The sequence below is a fragment of the Ranitomeya imitator genome, chromosome 2, assembly GCF_032444005.1.
Source record: "Ranitomeya imitator isolate aRanImi1 chromosome 2, aRanImi1.pri, whole genome shotgun sequence".
NCBI lineage: Eukaryota > Metazoa > Chordata > Amphibia > Anura > Dendrobatidae > Ranitomeya > Ranitomeya imitator.
In genome coordinates this window covers 342,345,323-342,369,748 of record NC_091283.1, presented here as the reverse complement: position 1 = coordinate 342,369,748, position 24,426 = coordinate 342,345,323, and the positions used below count along the sequence as shown (strand labels likewise).

General features: G+C 43.4%; 2 protein-coding genes across 2 annotated transcripts in view; both read right to left on the bottom strand.

Moving 5' to 3' along the window:
• LOC138667868 (zinc finger protein 182-like) overlaps positions 1–21,980 on the bottom strand; it is an 86,912-nt gene extending 64,932 nt beyond the window's left edge. The window contains exons 1-5 of the mRNA XM_069755950.1: positions 21,955–21,980; positions 20,805–20,931; positions 20,496–20,675; positions 20,290–20,413; positions 20,109–20,206 (exon numbers count right to left, since the gene is read on the bottom strand). Of these exons, the coding sequence (XP_069612051.1) occupies positions 20,109–20,206; positions 20,290–20,413; positions 20,496–20,675; positions 20,805–20,931; positions 21,955–21,980 (555 nt within the window). The remainder of the gene's footprint in view (positions 1–20,108; positions 20,207–20,289; positions 20,414–20,495; positions 20,676–20,804; positions 20,932–21,954) is intronic.
• LOC138663697 (gastrula zinc finger protein XlCGF57.1-like) overlaps positions 1–22,346 on the bottom strand; it is a 130,819-nt gene extending 108,473 nt beyond the window's left edge. Inside the window, exon 1 of the mRNA XM_069749997.1 lies at positions 22,325–22,346. The gene's annotated coding sequence lies outside the window, so the exon portion shown is untranslated. The remainder of the gene's footprint in view (positions 1–22,324) is intronic.
• Positions 22,347–24,426: the final 2,080 nt, after the last annotated feature.

Below are 24,426 nucleotides of genomic sequence, written 5' to 3'. Positions count from 1 at the left end.
TGTGAAAACGGGGTTTTGTGTCATGACTTAAACGGGGAGTTGCGTCCTGTTGTACCAAAACATCTACAGGCCGAGTTTACAAAATATAATCATGAAAGCTTGGGTCATTTGGGTCAGCAGAAATTGTTAGACATTCTCAGAGAGAAATTTTACTGGGACAAAATGGAAGAGACAGTACAAGGTGTTGTCCAATCATGTCTCATTTGTGCCCAAATTAATCCAAGACCAAAAGGACAGAAACCGCCATTACTCCGAACCGCACCTGCAGATGGTCCATGGTCTACACTACAAATTGACTACATTGGTCCGCTACCATCAGGTAAAAATGGTCTCAGGTATGCATTGGTGGTAGTAGATGTTTTTTCTAAATGGGTTGAAATTTTACCTGTCAGAAAAGATGATGCTTTGTCTACAGCTAGAGCATTAGTTAACCATGTCTTTTGTACTTGGGGGATCCCAAGAATGATCTCCTCCGATAGAGGAAGTCACTTTACAGGAAAAATCATGCAAGCCGTTTGTACTATTCTAGGGGTACAACAACAGTTCCATGTACCCTACCATCCACAGTCTGCTGGTATTGTGGAAAGGATGAATAGAACAATAAAATCCAGAATTGCCAAGATGCTATTGGACAAAGGCAATACTTGGGTTGATGCCGTACCTTTTGTATTGTTGAGTGTGAGAGGAACAACTTCTTCCACAACTCAGTTTACTCCTTTTAAACTAATGACAGGAAGAAAAATGCCATTGATTTTTCCACATGAACCATTTTTGTCCACACCTCAAAAAGATGCTGTTGCAAGGTCCAAATGGTTGCAATTGTTGCAGGAAAATTTGAAAACAATTCTTCCACATGCTGCATCAAGAATGCAGAAAATGGAGCCACCATATGAGTCCAAATTCAAAAAAGGGGCTCAGGTGATGATCAAAACTTTCAGGAAGAATGGACCTTGGGAAAGTAACTGGGAAGGTCCCTTTGAGATTATTGAAACAATGGGACGAGTTATGATTCTTGTCCAACGAGCATCTAATGCGGTCAAAAATACCCGCAGACAACAAAAAGTGTGGGTACATGTTGATCAATGCAAATTGTATATTGCAAAATAATGATACTGCATTTCTTTTAGGAAGAAATGGATTCCAATAAGAGCTGGAATACGAAACACCATGACCTTGATGGAAGGGAATCAACACCAATCCTTCAGGAGAAGACGACATTTCCCAAGAAAAGCTACTATCTGATGGGAATCACATTTCTGCTGCTATGTACTATTTCAACGGTGATCTACGCAGAAGATATCTTGCATCGTGGAACCAACATTAGTGAAGTGAATGAACCGTTTGAAAGAACTCTACATTCGAGGAAACCAAGAGGATCGAGTCTACAAAACTTAATAGACGAAGACATACTGGACAATTCAGTAGATATTACTGGAAACATTTGCATGGGTTATGGTGCAAAATGCTGTATTGAGCTACACTTCATACACGACACTGACATAATATTACATGTTACCACAGGACCTAAGACTGGGTTTATACAGTTACAAGGAGATTATGTACACAATAATAAGACAGGCACATGGGAATGTAACCCTACAGATGTGTTATTCTGGAATATAGAGATAAAGGGTGAAGAAAAAGCTGTGTGGTCAGGTGATATTACAAATGATATGATCGCAAAAGGGAAGTTTGGAACATCCAAAACAGATATTTGGTTAAAGACACAACTTTTTGGGAAAATTTTAGATCCTTCATTACTTTCTATTACAGAGGGAGATGAAGATTGGGTAAAAACATGGAACTTTCAGATAACTAGAGAACCAGTACAAGTACAGGTATCTGTAATTTTTACAGTAACAAATACTATAGTTCCAGAAGTGAGGGTTACACCACAAACAGTACACAGTCAAGAAAATATGTCTCCTTTGTCATTAAAATGCAACACAAGGTTAGAGTTACCTTCGGAATCTCTGTTAACATGGACCAAAGATAGATTATTTTTGGGAAGTTTTTCAAATGGTCCAACAAATGTTATACACAGAGGTCAATCCGGTAATGTGAGATGGTTGAATAAGAATTTTATTTTTTCTGTAGATAATCCATCTCCTAAGGATTCTGGACTATACCAATGTTGCGTTTTAACGAAAAATAATTACAAACAATGTAAAGATGTAAATGTGAATATATGGTCAGCAGTAGATAATGTATGCACACAGACAAGATTTCAACCATCTACTCCTTTCCAAATTAACCAATTCCAATCTAAACCTCTATTACGAGAAGGAGTGTTTGTGACTATGATATGGACTTTTAACATGTCTAATTGGAAAATCTCTTCTAGATATCCCCAGTGTCAATCACATCTCATTAACATGGAAATGGGAATAGAACAATGGTTTGGGAAAAGAACCCCAGCACAAGTTAGAAGTAAGAGGGGAGTGTTAGAAGGTATTTTGGGGGGATTAGGAACAGTAGGAAGTCTAATTAACACGATGGACATACATACACTTAAATCAGATTTGGAAAATGTGGGATATATTGGCGGTAAAGGAATAAAGATTCAGAAAAGTTTGAATCAAGTCCTTGAGAAGATGGTTCTGAACACTGCTGCTGTATTGGGATCTTCCGTGTCACATCTACAGGATGCTACTTTAGCATTGATAGAAAGTGAACAGGAATCTCAAGTGGCCAAAACATGTCTAGAAATTCAGATTGAATATTCCACCAATCTGAAAATGATTGCACAAGCATTACAAAGTGGAATTACACCTTTAGGACTAATGAGGAATTTGCCTACAGAATATAATTTTGCGTTAAATCATACAGATTTGTGGGTAAATAAGTGGTAAGGATGTGAACAGGACATTTGTGTAGGAACATCACTGATTCCAGTGTCGGGAAGAGAAGAAACCCTGGTTCCTATAGCTGTTCTGGGAATTCCTGTTAGTCGTACACAATTGGTATATTATCAATTACAGTACACAGATTTTGCATTTGACGGTACAAACACTGAACAAGTAGACATTTCCTCATGCTTAAATTTTGTTTCTAAGGTAATGTGTTTACCTGGACAGGATAAAGTCATTTACCATTCATGTTTCCATAATCATACCTCATGTCATGCCAGAGTTGAGAATGTACACACGATCCATGACTTGGTGACACCAGTAAGCACTAATAAGATTTGTTTCCAAGTTATGTCAGAAAAAGAAGTTGTTTCTGCTTTCTTTTCATCTTGTGTACATACTGAAAATCTGACAATAGGTTTATATTGTATTGAGGGAAATGTGAAAACTCTCTCAAAGAAGGAAGGAAGTGTTAATATTACGTCAATAGGTTCAAGGAATCTAAAAATCCTTCCAATACAGTTCAATTTGTCTCAAATAAATAATTTTCCTTGGAATATGTGGACAAATGAGATAAAGAAAGACAAGGGTTTGTTAAATTTGTTAACAAAACAGCTAAAAGAAGCTGAAATTGTATTCAGACATGAGCAAGGGAATCTAAATGATATTGAACATGAATGGACGAGTATGTCAGGCTCATCTTGGTGGAAAAATTTAGGAAAATCAGTAAATAGTTGGTCACAGTCTTCAGCGAAAATGGCAGTAGGAAATGTATTATCTAATCCGATTGTTATTATATTTATTATAGTTTTGCTGTGTATCATATATCAAATAATTATTATGTGTAAAATTAAGAATATTTACAAAAAGATAAAGATAGAAATGAAAAAGGAGGATGATATTTTGAGAGAAATGCTAAAAAGAAAAATATAATCTTTGATTTAATTTTATTTTAGACTCCAAAATTTAGATGACATTCAAAGCAGATATTGATACAAGGTTTTCAGAATAAAGAATGAATGTGATACGAATGGTGAGAGAAAGAGTTTAGGATTGATTATGATATTTCTCAAATCATAATCAGGGGGGAATGTAAAATAATATATAATAAAAATAATAATATAATAATGCAACGTATATGCAGAGATCAGCTCTGAGCTCTATCTAGTGTGTGCATGTCAGCTATCCTGAGGACCTTGGCCTCTGCATCTGTTGTTTGTATGTCAAAGCCTAAGAGGAGTTGTCAAACTGTATCTATATGTGGATTGCTTAGGTTACCCGTAACTAAGACAAAATATATTTAAGATGTACCATGAGGTAATGTAAAGGGTGGTAATGTAAAGAGCCAATGTAAGTTTGCAAAATGTTAGGCTTTACTAATATGGTATGCGCTATGAATATGGTACCAGGTAGATCACCTTATGTGGTTAAGAGGTAGGAAAAGATAGTAACCAATGGAAGTCTATGGGTCAAAAGAGTATATAAGGGTAGACCCAGCACCAGTAGGGGGCAGACTTTCTCATTCCATGAGAATACTCCACATGGACCACATCATGCCTCAAAGACATACGTAAGACCTATGCTTAATTTTTCTCTGATAATATAATACTTGATTTGTGTGCTATGGACTTATAAACTGACTTTTTCTTCAATTTTGTAATGAATTTTTGAATGGACATTAAATAAGACTTGTTTTATCCACACAATTCAATTTTGCTTATTTTTCCTATTCTCATCGTATTACTTACAAAAATAAGGAACGGTTACTTTTTCTAACAAAGGGGCATCATACATACTGCAGAAGGTTGTGTAAGAGTGTGTGCTATTAGAAGCAAGAATCTTCAGCATGGTCCAGCATTTGTACAAGATGACTGCCAACTGCAGTCCAGATGGGACCCTGCGGAAACGATGGGAAAAGGGAGAGTTTCAGAAAGGAAGAGTCTAGATGGTACCCCGGGAAAGGTGACCTTGATGACGCAGGTACCTGACATAAAAGGCTAACCTGCCAAAACGTGAGCAGATTTCGCTCAAGCAAAGGAACGGGCAGGATGTGTACAGTGGAAAGATCTGAGGCCAAAGTATTAGGCCATGGTAAAGAGCTCGAGGCAGCACGTTATGGTGCACCAGGAAGCAGATCGTGTTCAGTGTCAGACAAGTCCCAGTGGCCAGGCTACACCAGCCAAGGTGTTAGGATTTGAACCTGCGACTCTTTGTTTGCTAGTCTGTTCCTTTGCTTGGTGAGCTATTTGGAACTTGCTTGACTTCTGCCTGAAACCATATGAACTGCGTCTGGGATAGAGATCATCACCCGCCCTGCTGATTTGTCCCCACCCTGATTGAGCTTGATTGGACCTGCTATATATTCCTGGCCCTGTGCAGCTTCCTGTTGCTGAGTATTTTGTGTGCTCAGTCTGAGTGAAGCAATCTCTGTGCTCCTGGTTGGAAGGTGTCTTGCTGGCATCTTTCTGCTTCTTATTGACATTCTGCTGCTACTACCCTGAACTCCGGCTGCTCATACGGACTTTGTGCACGTGTGTGATCCAGGCCGGCCCTGGCTCGGGCTGGTCCCTGCATCTGCGGATATATTGAACTGCCACTGCCATATATTGCATCTCCCGAGGTCTTTCCACAGTCCGGTCACTTGTATACATCTGCTTCGGCCACTGACCTTCAGTCCTGTATCGCCAGTAACGTGACAGGATACTCAGCCCAAAAATGGAGGCCGCTGGGGCAGAAACTATGGAGACACGTGTCAGAAAACTGCAGGGTGCAATGTCCAATCTGCACGCCGAACAGATGAATGGAAAAGCACGGATGGACGCATTTATTTTACAAAACGACCATAATGTCCAGAATCTCCAACAAACTATCCAAGATTTGCAGAATACGGTACAGGTGTTGACTGTCCGAATTACACAGCTAGAAGGACAAGCTTCCGTCTCAGTGTCTGACAGGCCCCCTAAATTGCCACCGTTTCGTTTTGGAGGTGATCGAGATAAATTTCGTGGATTTTTGAACCAATGCTATCTGTTCTTCGATACACATCCTAATCAGTTCCCGACCGATAGGTCAAAGGTGTTATGCATCATTATGCTGTTAACCCACAAAGCGATCGCTTGGGTGAATCCTCTGATTGAGACTCGGGACGCACATTTAGACAATTTGAATGAGTTTATTCGGGCGATGCAGCAGATGTTTGATGACCCAAATCGTGCAGCTACAGCTGAATCAACGTTGCTGGCATTACGACAAGGCAAACGTCCCGTCGCAAAATATGCTATGGAGTATAGGAGGTGGGCCGTCGACACTGAATGGAATAATGCAGCAAAAGTAACCTTCTTTAAAAGAGGACTTTCTAGTGCAGTAAAGGACGAACTTGCCCGTGGAGAGACCCCTTCAGATTTGGATGATTTCATCAAACATTGCGTCCGGATTGATACTCGTCTGTCTAAACGACAACAAGAGAAGTGGAATTCCATGAATCGCTCAACAAACTCATATAACCCTTCCCTGCCATCGGTAATCAAAGAAGTGCCTAGCCGGAATCCCCGGGATACAGAATCAGAACCGATGCAAGTAGACGTGATCCAGAGACAAGCGAGTGCAGAACGAAGAGATCAAAGATTTAAAGAGAATCTATGTCTGTACTGCGGGGAAGCAGGACATTTTCTGAGTAACTGTCCAAGTCGTCCCACAAGCCGTTCACGAAAAATGGTGGCGGCCATAATGGACCCCGACTCCTCCGACGAGGAGTCTTACATTTCAGAGACTGATTATGCCAAGGATGAGATCCAGTCTATATCATCCATAGCTCCACATGTTAGGAAAGAGAACCGAGAATCCCATTATTTTGTAACTATTAAACTGAAGGTCAACTCCATGTGGATCACCGCATCAGCCATGATCGATTCTGGGGCCAGCGGGACTTTCATGGATTCTGCGTTTGCTCAAAAACATGGCATAGAGGTGCAGAAAAGACGTTCACCTATTGTGATGGAGACAGTAGATGGATCTCCACTGAATTAGGGGCCAGTGGACCATGAGACAGGACTTTTGGAGATCTATATTGAGCCACAGCACTGTGAGATGTTAACATTCCTAATTATTTCTTCCCCACATTTTCCCATTATTTTAGGTCTGCCCTGGTTACAGAAGCAAAATCCTTGCATCGACTGGGAGATGAAAAAGATCAGTTTCCCCGTAATGGACGTTCGGGCGGAAGTTCCAAGTGAGTCAACATTAGAAACAGCCCAAAATTCAGAATTACCTCAGCTACCAGCAGTGTATGAAGATTTTCTAGATGTCTGTGACAAGAGGGGGGCGGATACACTTCCCCCGCATCGACCATACGACTGCCCAATAGAGCTACTCCCGGGGGCGGCTATACCGTTTGGAACTATCTACCCTCTAGCAGGTCCTGAACCAAAGGCTCTCAAAGAATTTATTGAAGAAAATCTAAACAAAAAATTCATTCGTCCATCATCCTCGCCCGCTGGAGCTCCAATATTCTTCGTTAAAAAGAAGGATGGAACACTTTGGCCAGTAGTGGACTATAGGGAGCTTAATAAAGTGACGATTAAAAATCGTTATCCCTTACCGTTGATCCCGGAACCCTAGAAAAGGTGCGATGTGCGAAGATCTTCACTAAGTTAGATTTACGTGGGGCATATAACTTAGTGCGTATAAGACCTGGGGATGAGTGGAAGACAGCTTTCAGTACCCGATATGGACACTTTGAGAGTCTAGTGATACCCTTTGGACTTTGCAATGCTCCAGCTACTTTCCAGCACTTGGTGAATGATGTTTTCCGAGACCTGTTGGACCAGTTCATGGTCGTTTATCTAGACGACATCCTGATTTTTTTCTAACTCTGTGGAAGAACATCAGACGCACCTAAGACGAGTGCTAGAACGTTTAAGAAAGAATTCATTGTATATTAAATTAGAAAAATGTGAATTCCATCGAGAAGAGATCCAGTTCCTCGGATACATCATTTCACCTCAAGGATTACGGATGGATGCTAAGAAAACGCAAGCTATCACCGAGTGGCCTATCCCTAAAAATGTGAAAGAGGTCCAGCGTTTTGTGGGGTTCGCCAACTTTTACAGACATTTTATTAAAAAATTTTCAGAAATTGTGGCACCCATCACGCAACTGACAAAAAAAGGAGCAAATTTCATCTGGACTCCCCAGGCGCAAGAAGCATTCTCTCGTTTAAAAATGAAATTCACGACGGCTCCCATATTACGCCATCCTGACCCAGAATTGGCATTCATCATCGAGGTGGATGCCTCAGATTGTGCGGTCGGTGCTATCCTCTCTCAGAGGACAGGGGAAAAGAAGTTGCTGCATCCATGTGCATTTTTCTCACAACGTATGTCCTTAGCCGAAAAGAACTATGACATGGGTAATAAAGAATTGCTCGCCATTATATCAGCATTCAAAGAGTGGAGACATCATCTTCAAGGGGCTGCACAGCAAATTTTGGTGTTGACCGATCATCGCAATCTAGAGTTTATCAGGTCTGCAAAATGCCTCTCTCCTCGGCAGACCCGTTGGAGTCTGTTTCTGAATCCGTTTAATTTTGTAATTTCATATCGACCAGGCTCCCGCAACAAGAAGGCAGACGCATTATCCCAAATGTTTTCAAGTGATGTTAACCTCGTAACAATACCCAAGCCTATTGTGGCCGATACTAAAATCGTGGGAGTAATACATGATGGAGATTTGCTAGAAGATCTGAAAGCAGCATACGAAACACTCTTTTCTCTCACGTCCATCAGGGGACGTACACCTATTTTTCAAAAATCAAGTATGGACTGATGGTCGACGACTATATGTGCCAGAAGCAGCTCGGTTAAAAGTTGTACAACTAGTGCACGACTCTAAAGTTGCAGGGCATAAAGGGGTACAGAAAACGCAGGAGTTTTTGTCATGTTTCTCTTGGTGGTCGAACTTTCAAGAAGACGTGAAGAAGTACGTTAAGTCTTGTGACATCTGTGCCAGACATAAGACCCCACGTGTATCTCCTATGGGACTACTGCAACCTCTTGCCATTCCAACACGGCCATGGGGATCGATTTCAATGGACTTCATAGTGGATCTACCTGATTCCAAGGGAAAGACATCCATTCTGGTAGTAGTGGATCGACTTACGAAAGCAGCACATTTTATCCCGTGTACAGGTCTGCCTTCGGCAAAAGATACAGCTGATCTGATAATTTGCAATGTTTTTCGTCTCCACGGAGTGCCGGATGAAGTCGTCTCAGATCGAGGTGTGCAATTTACATCTAAATTTTGGCGCAGTCTGTGCTCAGCACTAGACATCAAGGTACGATTGTCAACCGCTTATCATCCACAATCTAACGGTCAAACAGAACGTACGAACCAAACGCTGGAGCAGTATCTTCGTTGCTATATTTGCCATCTGCAAGATGACTGGGTAGATTTGTTGCCATTTGCGGAGTTTTCATACAACAATTCACAGAATGCCTCTACGAAACAGACGCCATTTTTTGCAAATCTTGGCTATCATCCAAACATCCTTCCCAAGAATCCTGTGGCGCCATTAATACCAGCAGTTGCAGAAAGAATCTCTCTCCTACAGGAAAATCTGAATGTCCTGAAAGACACATTAAGTGAAGCTCAGGAAAAATATAAAAAAGCTGCTGACAGGTATCGTAGACCCACTCCCACGTTTAGGATTGGAGATTGAGTGTGGTTATCCACTAAGAATTTGAAATTGAAGATTCCTTCTCCTAAATTAGGACAGAAGTTTGTGGGACCATACAAAATCAATAAGATTGTGAGTCCATTGGCTGTACGTTTACAGCTACCAAAATCAATGAAGATTCATCCCGTATTCCATGTGTCTTTGTTGAAAGCCGCCACAGCCAATCCATTCCCAGAGCGATCCCCTCCGCCTCCCGATTCAATTGAAGTGGACGGACAGGAGCAGTTTGTGGTGGAGAAGATCTTGGATTCTCGAATTCATAGAAATGGTTTACAATATTTGATCAAATGGCAGGGCTACGACACGGAAGAAAATTCATGGGAACCAGTAGGCAATGTCAATGCTCCCTGTTTGATTAGACAATTTCACCAGCGGTATCCTGCAAAGCCTGGGCAAGTTGCGTCCAGAGGCCGCCATTAAGAGGGGCGTATTGTTAGGATTTGAACCTGCGACTCTGTTTGCAAGTCTGTTCCTTTGCTTGGTGAGCTATTTGGAACTTGCTTGACTTCTGCCTGAAACCATATGAACTTTGTCTGGGATAGAGATCATCACCTGCCCTGCTGATTTGTCCCCACCCTGATTGAGCTTGATTGGACCTGCTATATATACCTGGCCCTGTGCAGCTTCCTGTTGCTGAGTATTTTGTGTGCTCAGTCTGAGTGAAGCAATCTCTGTGCTCCTGGTTGGAAGGTGTCTTGCTGGCATCTTTCTGCTTCTTATTGACATTCTACTGCTACTACCCTGAACTCCGGCTGCTCATACGGAATTTGTGCACGTGTGTGATCCAGGCCGGCCCTGGCTCGGGCTGGTCCCTGCATCTGCGGATATATTGAACTGCCACTGCCATATATTGCATCTCCCGAGGTCTTTCCACAGTCCGGTCACTTGTATACATCTGCTTCGGCCACTGACCTTCAGTCCTGTATCGCCAGTAACGTGACACAAGGCCTGAGAACAAGACCTGAACTGGTCAAGACTCACAGGCAAGACTACTCCAGGTAAGAGCAGAGTACCAGCCCACACTACTTTGGATACGAGAGACATCTGCCGTTGGTCAAGCACAGACGATTCGTGAGGAGATTCCGGGAGTATATTCCTGCAATGAAAAGCTGGTGGCTCGATTGAGCCAGGCCGTTGCTTGCAGCATTGATGTACAGTACAGAGGTTGGAACAGGCTAGTACAACAGATAGGAGGGGTCCCAGTGAAGTGAAGATGGACCAGCGAGTCTTGATAGACTTTATCAGGAGAACTTGCAGCCTAGTGGGAAGAACCAGAGACCCCCCGCTAAGGCCTGTGTTCGCAGAAGAGATACTGTTGTGGCCTAAATGTGTTGGGACTATTACCCTTGTCAGAAGCTAAAATGAAACATACAGTTAGAGGCTGTTGTTACACTTAGAGTGAGCAGGAGAATTCATTCATACAGTAGCATGTAAAAGTTTGGGCATCAGTGGTGAGAATAATTGTTATTGTAGACAGTTAAGCATGCTGATGATGATGAAATGATCTTTTAAAGTGCTAACATTAAAGACGACACATTCCCTTTGTATTTCTAGGCAAAAAAATATTTATATATTTTACATTTTAAAAATTACAAAATGGAAAGTGGGTAGATGCAAAAGTGTTGGACAGTAGTTTGGGTAGTACCTAGTAGCAGTCCTTTTTGCAAGTATCACAGCTTGTAAACATCTATAATATAACGCTGGGAGCGTCACTCTGTCCGAAGCCTTTATAGACTGCGCAAGCGCCCCGCGCAGTCTGGGCCTCACAGAGTGACGCTCCCAGGAGATCGCGGTATGCATAAGCACTGAACGCACACCGCGATCTCCAACAGAGAAGCAGGGACCGCCAGGAGCGTGTGAGCTATATTCACCTGGCCCCGTTCCACCGCTGCGTGCCGCCATCTTCCCGGTCCTCGGCCTGTGACCTTCAGTTCAGAGGGCGCGATGACGCGCTTAATGCACGCCGGCGCCGCCCTCTGACTGACCAGTCACAGCCAGAGGACCCGGAAGATGGCGGCGTGCAGCGGTGGAACGGGGCCAGGTGAATATAGTAAGTGTTGGGTGTCCCCGCCTGCTCAGGCCCCCCAGCACTCGGCGCCCAGCAACCATAGGTGAGTATGGTGGGTTTTTTTTATATATTGCAGCAGCATACGGGGCATATACAATGGAGCATCTTATGGGGCCATAAACCATAATGGAGCAGTGTACGGGGGCATATAGTATGGAGCATCTTATGGGGGCCATAAACCTTTATGGAACATGGGGGCCATAAACCATAATGGAGCAGTGTACGGGGGCATATACCATGGAGCATCTTATGGGGGCCATAAACCTTTATGGAACAGCGTACGGGGGCATATACTATGGAGCATCTTATGGGGGCCATAAACCTTTATGGAGCAGTGTACGGGGGCATATACTATGGAGCATCTTATGGGGGCCATAAACCTTTATGGAGCAGTGTACGGGGGCATATACTATGGAGCATCTTATGGGGGCAATAAACCTTTATGGAGCAGTGTATGGGGGCATATACTATGGAGCATCTTATGGGGGCCATAAACCTTTATGGAGCAGCGTATGGGGCATATGGATGGGAGCAGCAAATTAAAGAACGGTGGCGCAGGATGGGAGCAGCACATGACAGAATAGGGCAGCACATGACAGAACAGGGGCGCAGGATGGGAGCAGCACATGTCAGAATGGGGGCGCAGGATGGGAGCAGCACATGACAGGATGGGGACGCAGGATGGGTGCAGCACATGACAGGATGGGGACGCAGGATGGGAGCAGCACATGTCAGAATGGAGGCGCAGGATGGGAGCAGCACATGTCAGAATGGGGGCGCAGGATGGGAGCAGCACATGTCAGAATGGGGGCGCAGGATGGGAGCAGCACATGTCAGAATGGGGGCGCAGGATGGGAGCAGCACATGACAGGATGGGGATGCAGGATGGGAGCAGCACATGACAGGATGGGGGTGCAGGATGGAGCAGCACATACCAGGATGGAGACCATATACCAATATAAATGCTCGCCACCCGGGCGTAGAACGGGTTCAATAGCTAGTGTTTTATAGCCAGCCAGAGTTTTTCATCCAATTTCCTTGGAAAATTCTTCCAGTTCTGTGAAATTCCTGGTTGTCTTTCATGCACTATTTAGAGTTCGGCCACAGACTTTCAATGATGTTCAGATCAGGGGACTGAGAGGGCCCTTGCAAAACCTTCAGCTTGGGCCTTTTGAGGTTGTCAATTTTGGATTTTGACATGTGTTTAGGATTATCCATTTGTAGAAGACATCCTTTTTCAACTTCAGCTTTATTACAGATGATGTTATATTTGCAACAAGAATGTGTTGAAAGGTCATTGAATTCATTTTTCACTCTATCCGTGAAATGTTCCCCATGCTATTAGCTGCAACACAGCCCCAAAGCATGATTGATCCACCCCCGTGCTTAATGATTGGCTAGATGTTCTTCTGCTGAAATGATGTGCCCCTTTTCTCCACAGGTACCTTTGATCATTGTGGCCAAAGAGTTCTATTTTGTAGCCATATGTAGCCAGACACCAAGGAGAGCAGACGTGTCTGTCTGCTCTCTGCTGGTTGAGGACAATAAGGCGCCGTGCTAGTGGCAGCCCATTGCAGCAGCAATAGTTTTTTTTTTTTACTTTATTTTATTTTGGAATTATTTTTGTTATGTGTGAACCTTTTTCTCTCTGAACCTCAGTTTTTTTTGGTACTCCTAAGGAATTTTCTTTTCCCCAGTACCTTCTCCTTCTGAACTTGGATCCGCTGGAATGCTTCCCTTGGATTTATGCTGAACCCTTGGATTTATGCTGAACCCTTGGATTTCCCTTTGGCTGGTTGCTTCTGAACCTGGGATCCTCTGATTTGTTTCCCCTGGATGCATACTGCTACCCACAGCTTTCTGGATGTATGCTTCTGATCCTTGGCTCCCCTGAAAGGTTTCCCTTGGATGTTTGCTGCTACCCGCAGCTATCTGGATTTACAGTGCATTTGTGATCACCTTGCAACCTAGGACTGGTATTATACGCACCTACTGCCAGGCGGCCACTACCTGTCTGGGAATTGGTACAGCTATGTCTGGAGGAGAGCACTGTATGCCTCCCTACACGGACATGTAGAAAAGCCGCGGAGACACCATCATGTGTTTCTCAACGCAAGCAATAAATAGCCAGGTCTTTCACCGGGAAGGAACAACAAACAGGTGATGGTGTCTCCGCGGCTTTTCTACATGCATTTGCATATTTCCCATAAGGAATGGGGGCAGTGTTCTGGATCACGGCGTTGAGAAACACGTGATGGTGTCTCCGCGGTGTTGGATGTTTTGATCTGCTCTCTGAAAACCAGGGATTCAAGCTTGAGGAGGCTAATTTGCATATTCCAGGTGCCTTCTGGGAAAAGCGAAGTCTCCCTAAGCTAGAAGATCGTTGGGTACAGCCGGGACCAGCTGCTTGGAAAGCATCGCCAAACCAGGGATTCAAGCTTGAGGAGGCTAATTTGCATATTCCAGGTGCCTTCTGGGAAAAGCGAAGTCTCCCTAAGCTAGAAGATCGTTGGGTACAGCCGGGACCAGCTGCTTGGAAAGCATCGCCAAACCAGGGATTCAAGCTTGAGGAGGCTAATTTGCATATTCCAGGTGCCTTCTGGGAAAAGCGAAGTCTCCCTAAGCTAGAAGATCGTTGGGTACAGCCGGGACCAGCTGCTTGGAAAGCATCGCCAAACCGCGCGCCGTAATTTTTGCCTGTAGGATATTATTGCAAGAGAGCTTTGCTGAGTAGATTACACAAGAAGGAAAACACACAGCAAGTCAGCAGGATCTAGGAGCAACATGGCAGATGTGACAACCTACATGGTGAGCTGCAGCATGTGCTACATGTTCACAGACCGACCAGAAGAAGAATCAAATTTCACCTGTCAGAAGTGTAGACTAGTGGCCCTTTTAGAAGAAAAGGTGCGGGGTCTGGAAGAAAGAATAGCAACTTTGAAACTCATCAAAGAGAATGAAGACTTTCTAGACAGAACAGAAGCATCTCTACTGGTCACAGAAGGTGAAAAAAGTGTCAGAGAACCTCCAAAAGCAGATGAGTGGAAGCATGTGACCAAAAGAAGCAAGAAGACCATGGAGAAATCACCAACCACACAACTGAAGAACCGATATCAAATCTTTGTAGAGGATGAAGATGGCACACCTAAGGATGAAGCAATACCAGCAAGCAAAAAAGAAAAGGGCACACAGCAACAAGTGACAGCAAAAAGTACAGCCAAGAAGCAACGAAGAGTGGTGGTGGTGGGAGACTCACTACTGAGAGGCACAGAAGCAGCCATCTGCAGACCGGACATAACTGCAAGAGAAGTATGCTGCCTTCCAGGTGCGATGATCAAGGATGTGACCGATAGGATACCAAAGCTCTTCAGCTCCAAGGACGTCCACCCATTTCTTCTGATACATGTTGGCACCAATGACACGGCAAGGAAAGACCTACCGACAATCTGCAAAGACTTTGAAGAGTTGGGGAAGAAAGTAAAGGAACTGGATGCACAGGTAGTTTTTTCTTCTATCCTTCCAGTAGACGGGCATGGCACCAGGAGATGGAACAGGATCCTTGATGCAAACAACTGGCTAAGACGATGGTGCAGACAACAAGGATTCGGATTCCTGGACCACGGTGTGAATTACTGGTACGATGGACTCCTCGCCAGAGATGGACTACACCTCAACAAACCTGGGAAACACACATTCGCCAGAAGACTCGCTACACTCATCAGGAGGGCGTTAAACTAGAAGAAGAGGGGACGGGAAGAAAAACATTAGACTTGAACAAAGAAGACCCAGGAAAACATACTCAGATGGGAGGTAAGAACATTTCTAAAACAATCCACAGCGAGGAGATTGGAACAAAACAAAATCCTCTAAACTGCATGCTCGCAAACGCCAGAAGCCTGACAAACAAGATGGAAGAATTAGAAGCAGAAATATCTACAGGTAACTTTGACATAGTGGGAATAACCGAGACATGGTTAGATGAAAGCTATGACTGGGCAGTTAACTTACAGGGTTACAGTCTGTTTAGAAAGGATCGTAAAAATCGGAGAGGAGGAGGGGTTTGTCTCTATGTAAAGTCTTGTCTAAAGTCCACTTTAAGGGAGGATATTAGCGAAGGAAATGAGGATGTTGAGTCCATATGGGTCGAAATTCATGGAGGGAAAAATGGTAACAAAATTCTCATTGGGGTCTGTTACACACCCCCAAATATAACAGAAACCATGGAAAGTCTACTTCTAAAGCAGATAGATGAAGCTGCAACCCATAATGAGGTCCTGGTTATGGGGGACTTTAACTACCCGGATATTAACTGGGAAAGTGAAACATGTGAAACCCATAAAGGCAACAGGTTTCTGCTAATAACCAAGAAAAATTATCTTTCACAATTGGTGCAGAATCCAACCAGAGGAGCAGCACTTTTAGACCTAATACTATCTAATAGACCTGACAGAATAACAAATCTGCAGGTGGTTGGGCATCTAGGAAATAGCGACCACAATATTGTACAGTTTCACCTGTCTTTCACTAGGGGGACTTGTCAGGGAGTCACAAAAACACTGAACTTTAGGAAGGCAAAGTTTGACCAGCTTAGAGATGCCCTTAATCTGGTAGACTGGGACAATATCCTCAGAAATAAGAATACAGATAATAAATGGGAAATGTTTAAGAACATCCTAAATAGGCAGTGTAAGCGGTTTATACCTTGTGGGAATAAAAGGACTAGAAATAGGAAAAACCCAATGTGGCTAAACAAAGAAGTAAGACAGGCAATTAACAGTAAAAAGAAAGCATTTGCACTACTAAAGCAGGATGGCACCATTGAAGCTCTAAAAAACTATAGGGAGAAAAATACTTTATCTAAAAAACTAATTAAAGCTGCCAAAAAGGAAACAGAGAAGCACATTGCTAAGGAGAGTAAAACTAATCCCAAACTGTTCTTCAACTATATCAATAGTAAAAGAATAAAAACTGAAAATGTAGGCCCCTTAAAAAATAGTGAGGAAAGAATGGTTGTAGATGACGAGGAAAAAGCTAACATATTAAACACCTTCTTCTCCACGGTATTCACGGTGGAAAATGAAATGCTAGGTGAAATCCCAAGAAACAATGAAAACCCTATATTAAGGGTCACCAATCTAACCCAAGAAGAGGTGCGAAATCGGCTAAATAAGATTAAAATAGATAAATCTCCGGGTCCGGATGACATACACCCACGAGTACTAAGGGAACTAAGTAATGTAATAGATAAACCATTATTTCTTATTTTTAGGGACTCTATAGCGACAGGATCTGTTCCGCAGGACTGGCGCATAGCAAATGTGGTGCCAATATTCAAAAAGGGCTCTAAAAGTGAACCTGGAAATTATAGGCCAGTAAGTCTAACCTCTATTGTTGGTAAAATATTTGAAGGGTTTCTGAGTGATGTTATTCTGGATTATCTCAATGAGAATAACTGTTTAACTCCATATCAGCATGGGTTTATGAGAAATCGCTCCTGTCAAACCAATCTAATCAGTTTTTATGAAGAGGTAAGCTATAGGCTGGACCACGGTGAGTCATTGGACGTGGTATATCTCGATTTTTCCAAAGCGTTTGATACCGTGCCGCACAAGAGGTTGGTACACAAAATGAGAATGCTTGGTCTGGGGGAAAATGTGTGTAAATGGGTTAGTAACTGGCTTAGTGATAGAAAGCAGAGGGTGGTTATAAATGGTATAGTCTCTAACTGGGTCGCTGTGACCAGTGGGGTACCGCAGGGGTCGGTATTGGGACCTGTTCTCTTCAACATATTCATTAATGATCTGGTAGAAGGTTTACACAGTAAAATATCGATATTTGCAGATGATACAAAACTATGTAAAGCAGTTAATACAAGAGAAGATAGTATTCTGCTACAGATGGATCTGGATAAGTTGGAAACTTGGGCTGAAAGGTGGCAGATGAGGTTTAACAATGATAAATGTAAGGTTATACACATGGGAAGAAGGAATCAATATCACCATTACACACTGAATGGGAAACCACTGGGTAAATCTGACAGGGAGAAGGACTTGGGGATCCTAGTTAATGATACACTTACCTGGAGCAGCCAGTGCCAGGCAGCAGCTGCCAAGGCAAACAGGATCATGGGGTGCATTAAAAGAGGTCTGGATACACATGATGAGAGCATTATACTGCCTCTGTACAAATCCCTAGTTAGACCGCACATGGAGTACTGTGTCCAGTTTTGGGCACCGGTGCTCATGAAGGATATAATGGAACTAGAGAGAGTACAAAGGAGGGCAACAAAATTAATAAAGGGGATGGGAGAACTACAATACCCAGATAGATTAGCGAAATTAGGATTATTTAGTCTAGAAAAAAGACGACTGAGGGGCGATCTAATAACCATGTATAAGTATATAAGGGGACAATACAAATATCTCGCTGAGGATCTGTTTATACCAAGGAAGGTGACGGGCACAAGGGGGCATTCTTTGCGTCTGGAGGAGAGAAGGTTTTTCCACCAACATAGAAGAGGATTCTTTACTGTTAGGGCAGTGAGAATCTGGAATTGCTTGCCTGAGGAGGTGGTGATGGCGAACTCAGTCGAGGGGTTCAAGAGAGGCCTGGATGTCTTCCTGGAGCAGAACAATATTGTATCATACAATTATTAGGTTCTGTAGAAGGACGTAGATCTGGGGATTTATTATGATGGAATATAGGCTGAACTGGATGGACAAATGTCTTTTTTCGGCCTTACTAACTATGTTACTATGTTACTATGTTACTATGATCTCCCCGAGGTCATTCATCCTTATGTTTATAGTCCTTTTACTAGGCACTGCTCCTAATAGCCAGTTTCCTACTCCACACTGATGAGGGGCAAATACCCTGAAACAGTCGTCTGTGGATGGATACCATGTTTTGGCATAGGTGGTTTTCCTTTTTGGATGCTGCCCTTCCCGTGGTTGTTCCTTCCCGGTGAAAGACCTGGATATTTATTTATAGCCTAAGGAACTAGCTAGCCCTAAAGATAGAAAAATTAAGCCTACCTTGCCTCAGAGAAATTCCCCAAAGGAACAGGCAGCCCCCCACATATAATGGCTGTGAGTAAAGATGAAAATTACAAACACAGAGCTGAAATAGATTTAGCAAAGTGAGGCCCGACTTACTGAACAGACAGAGGAAAGGAAAGGTAACTTTGCGGTCAGCACAAAAAACTACAAAAAGACCACGCAGAGGGCGCAAAAAGACCCTCCGCACCGACTCACGGTGCGGAGGCGCTCCCTCTGCGTCCCAGAGCTTCCAGCAAGCAAGACAACAAATTAAAATAGCAAGCTGGACAGAAAAAATAGCAAACAGAGAAAAACAAGCAGGAACTTAGCTTCTGCTGGGAAGACAGGTCACAAGAACGATCCAGGAGCGAACTAGACCAATACTGGAACATTGACAGGTGGCATGGAGCAATGATCTAGGTGGAGTTAAATAGAGCAGCCAGCTAACGAATTAACCTCGTCACCTGTGGAAGGAACCTCAGAAGCCGCAGCCCCACTCACAACCACCAGAGGAAGCCCATGGACAGAACCAGCCGAAGTACCATTCATGACCACAGGAGGGAGCTTAACAACAGAATTCACAACAAACCTCCAAGCCAGGCAGCAGAACTGATCACTGACAATAGCTGTAATCAAGGCTGGGTCTATATAGAGGAGGAGATTACAAAATCCACTTCAGCTGAGAGACCCAGCTCACAGCAACTCAGCAACAAGGTTAACTCCTGCACTGCTGGCACAAAGCAGCCAGGTCAGAATACAGTAGAAGAGCTTCTGTTCACTGTGTGTGAACGAGTACCAGAGCGCTGCGGTTCTCTGGAACCTCTCTGTTGCTGTAGCCCCGTGACATCCACTGTACCTGTTAACGGCCATTTTTTATTGAATTGAGGAAAGGGCAACTTGAATCCGCTTTGCAACCTTCTTATAGCCTTCTCCTTCTGTGTTGGCCTCCACCATTTTCACTTTCAGAGCGCTAGGCACAAGGTTAGAGAAGGCTGGGTTTTTATAAAGAATGGAAAGTCGGATCACCTGGCCTTTCCTAACGATGATCATGAACAAGCAATAACCCTGATAGGCTAATCAAGGTCTGAAACCTTGGTCAAAGTTATCTGAGCACTCAAATCTCCAAGAGTGCCCAAACTTTTGCATCAGCCCATTTTCCTTTTTGTAATTATTAAAACATGGAAGATTATATTTTTTTTGCCTAAAATATAAAGGAAATGTGTCATGTTTAACTTTAGGTCTTTTAAAGATCATTGTATCTTCAACTTGCTTAAATGTTCACAATAACAGTAATTTTGACCAGGGGTGTCCAAACTTTTACATGTCACTGTATAAAACATATAAGAATGGTGGATAAAAAGACTGAGCACAAGACCTTCACAACTGCCTACACATCATAGTGGAGACAACTCTCCAGCTACCTGTTGATCCTGAGGAACATTGGGATCTTCTTGTTTACAGTCCTGCAGAAGAAGAGGATGGGGACATCTCTCTGGTGTTGTCCTCTTACTGGATAGATCTGGAGAAAACACATACAGGGACTGAATTCATTCTTTACATACAGATAATTATAGGCCATGTGTATTTAGTCCTGTCTATTACCTGGTGATGTGAGGGGCTGTGGAACCTCCATCATGACGTCCTTGTATAGATCTTTATATCCTTCTAAATACTCCCACTCCTCCATGGAGAAATAGACAGCAACATCCTGACACCTTATAGGAACCTGACACACACAATGATACCGTCATCCCCTGATCCCTTCATAGCGTTACTGTATAATGTCCCAGCATTCCCAGCAGTGTCACCTCTCCAGTCAGCAGCTCAATCATCTTGTAGGTGAGTTCTACGATCTTCTGGTCATTGATGTCCTCATGTATCAGGCGGTGCAGTGGAGGCCCCGTGATTGGGCTCAGGGTTTTTCCACATCCCTCAGACACAGGGTCCTGGCACCACTCACTAGAGGTCTTCTTCACCACTGTGTAATTCTGGTTATGGAGAAAAAGATTAATACATCTCACTACAGACATTTCCAGAGTCCTCACTTCTCCAGTTCTGTCCATCTGTTATTCCCATATATAAGAAAGATGTAATGTGACGTCATCAAAATCTCTCACCTCTCCAGTAAGCCGGAAGAGGATCTCTAGGGTGAGGTGTAATATCCTCTCCGCCATCTTGTCCATATCCATCTGTGATTCTCTTCTATAGAAGATCATCACTGAGAGGATCCGATATTGTAGAGACCTGAATGAGAAGAAGATGAGCCGATGTAACATCATAAAAATCCTGTGTAATAATACAACTACTGGAGATAATAAGGGAAACATATGAGGAGATTTATTATTTTACAGTATTTAGTTTTCTTCTTTACATCTACTAATAAAACCTATATATTTAGGCCACAGACAACAAGCAGTTTCTTCCTCGGAGTCGGCAGATGAATACGTTTCTCATAGACTCATCTTCCATAACGCTAATTCTCGTCTCATTTACCGACACTGGAATCGGCTTTAGCAATACTGCAGGAGATATTCATTACACGTGACAGGAGAAATAACTACTTCATGATGAGGACGACATCTTCATCTTCTACGGCTCTAGAAACATATTTGTCCAGAGTCCGTCACTGACTCCATCACCACCGGCCGTCTATATGAAGGTTTCCCGTCTTCTCCGCACTGTAATCTTCTATCACATTAGATCTCAGCTCTGATTCACACACACAGAAGTTTGAGGCTTTTTTTAAAAGCTTTTTTTGTAAGAACAACAAGATAGGAGTTACATGATAATTATGTCTCCACGTACAACATTTTTTTCCCTGGGATTTGATGATTTTTTTTTTAAGCATGCTTCCATATTTTACATGAAAAACACTACTGTGGGAACATTATGCTGTGTAGAGGCACTGTACTATGAGAGTAATACATGTTTCCTTGGTTCCCGTCTTTCATAGTTGGGTCGTTTGTATCTATCAGCGGAAAAGCAACAAAACCATTGTGATTCTTATAAGGAGACAACACAAAGCCCCCCTAAATATAACATTTTAGAGCGACTGGATCCTGTTTCAGGACTGAGTGGATTTTTATAAACTATTCCAATTGATGGGTCGACACTCGTGAAGTGTTTCTGGGTTGTTGCCGTGTGCTTACCTCAAGATTTTCGCCTCATTTCCCTCATCTTTCCCTCCCTTTTTCCGTACCCCTTCTCCCTCCCTTCGAATCCTCCCTAACAATTCTATTTACTTATATATTTTTTACTCCTTCTAACCTTAATGTTGGAATTTTCAGAATCATTTTTCATTTGCTGATATTAAAATTTAGGTAGTTTGTTTTGGAGCTGCAATGTTGAGCGACCTGTTTATATTTCTGCTTGAATATTGTTACCATTACAAGTTTTTTTGAGTCCTGCGTGACTCATTTGATCATAATATATTTGGTCGTATGTTACTTTTTTGTGTTTTCGAAATTGATCAATAAAAACAAACTGAACATAAATATAACATTTTATAACAACCCCACACCATTTGTGAATTCATAGAGGGGCACTTTTCCGTGTTTGTCAGAACTGTCCGAGGATTATTAGAGGTGATAGTTTCCCCCCAATTAGAAGGGACACCTGTGGATATTGGGGTCTTTACCTGCTACAGTTCTGGCGTGGACTCTCCAGCACCTACTTGCACAAAGAGAATAACGGGGCATCAGCACCTACCTCCACCCGCAGAGCTGCACTCCACATATATGGCTTATGGCTGGCATTGGCTGCTCTGTGCGCACAGGACCCGTGATGAGGTCACAGGGGGGAGGAGTCAGGGGTCACATGATCAGGGGCCTCAGTGTATGCAGGACTCTGCTGTGCTGGTTGTCATGGTGCTGGATGAGGAGAAGTTTATGTGTGGGGTCAGGAGGGGTTTACTGTGTGTACGAGGTGTACAGAGTGGAGCTGTGTGTGTACGAGGTGTACGGAGCGGAGCCGTGTGTACGAGGTGTATGGAGCAGAGCCGTGTGTGTACAAGGTGTACGGATTGGAGCCGCGTGTGTGTGATTTGTACGGAGCGGAACCGCGTGTGTATGAGGTGTACAGAGTGGAGCCGCGTGTGTACGAGGTGTACGGAGCAGAGCCGTGTGTGTACGGAGTGGAGCTGTGTGTATGAGGTGTATGGAGCAGAGCCGTGTGTGTACAAGGTGTACGGATTGGAGCCGCGTGTGTGTGATTTGTACGGAGCGGAACCGCGTGTGTATGAGGTGTACAGAGTGGAGCCGCGTGTGTACGAGGTGTACGGAGCAGAGCCGTGTGTGTACGGAGTGGAGCTGTGTGTATGAGGTGTATGGAGCAGAGCCGTGTGTGTACGAGGTGTATGGAGCAGAGCCGTGTGTGCACGAAGTGTACGGATTGGAGCCGCGTGTGTGTAATTTGTACAGAGCGGAGCCGCGTGTGTATGAGGTGTACAGAGTGGAGCCGCATGTGTACGAGGTGTGCGGAGTGGAGCCGCGTGTGTACGGAGCGGAGCCGTGTGTGTACGACGTGTACGGAGCGGAGACGTGTGTGTACGAGGTGTGCGGAGCGGGGCCGAGTGTGTACGAGGTGTATGGAGCAGAGCCGCGCGTATACGAGGCGTACATAGCATAGCCGCACGTATACGAGGCGTACAGAGCAGAGGCATGTGTGTTCGATGTGCACGGGTGATTATAATCACAAATTTCACAATATCATGGGCTGGGAAGGTCACGAATACCACCTGCTGTGATCTTTAGTGCGAATAGCTCTCTGCTGCGCTGTGTCGCCCAGAAAATGACATCGTTGGCTGACGAATAATGAAGGAAGCCACAGGCTGTTCACGCTAAAATCAAAGATCACATGATGTCAATACTATCTCTTCGTTCAAAACAAAGAATCCAGCTTTTTATCCTGTTCATACAAGAACTGATTCTATGGACCGCTTCCAGGAGAATGTAGAGAGGGAAATCCACTAATAAAATCCATAAATCCAACTTATCCAAATTTGAACGGGAATCTTTGGAGAAAATAATAACACCAACATTGTTAAAAAGTAAAGATGTCGGACAAAGGGGGGTCTGTGGTTGTTCTAAACAAATCAGTTATTTTGAAGCTATTTACCGTATGTTATCTAAAGATAATGATTACAGCCGGCTTAAATCAGATCCAACATCAGAGCATTTATCACATTGCAAAAACATTATTGATAACTAGATGGCAGCCCGATTCTAAAGAATCGGGAGTCTAGAATCCATATATACTTTATTTATTCAAATGTAAGAATAATACAATTAATAAATAATAGTAAGAAAGAACAAAAATAATAGGCAGTATATGGAGAAAACACCAAACAAAAGTTCAAAATTGGTGTGAAAATGTCACTGAACCACTTCACAACTAAATATATATAGTTTTGGTAAATGGTATTATCATTTTTTTGACGAAATTCGGCAGGAGCTTGAAGAGCAACGTCACTGGGCCCGCCTCCACGCAGTAGAAACTTGCTGTGAGGTAAAAATTCAAAAATCACACCAAAATGGCGGGCGGAGTGTGTCACAGTACGGCACGTTTCTGATTGGTCGCTCGCAGCAGGCGGCAACCAATCAGACACTGGACACTGTTGACGTCACTTATCTCCGGACATTAGCTCCGGACATTATCTCCGCACATTAGCTCCGGACATTAGCTCCGGACATTAGCTCCGGACAAAGCCACGGAAGTTGGCACAAATTGCAGGAAGTAGTA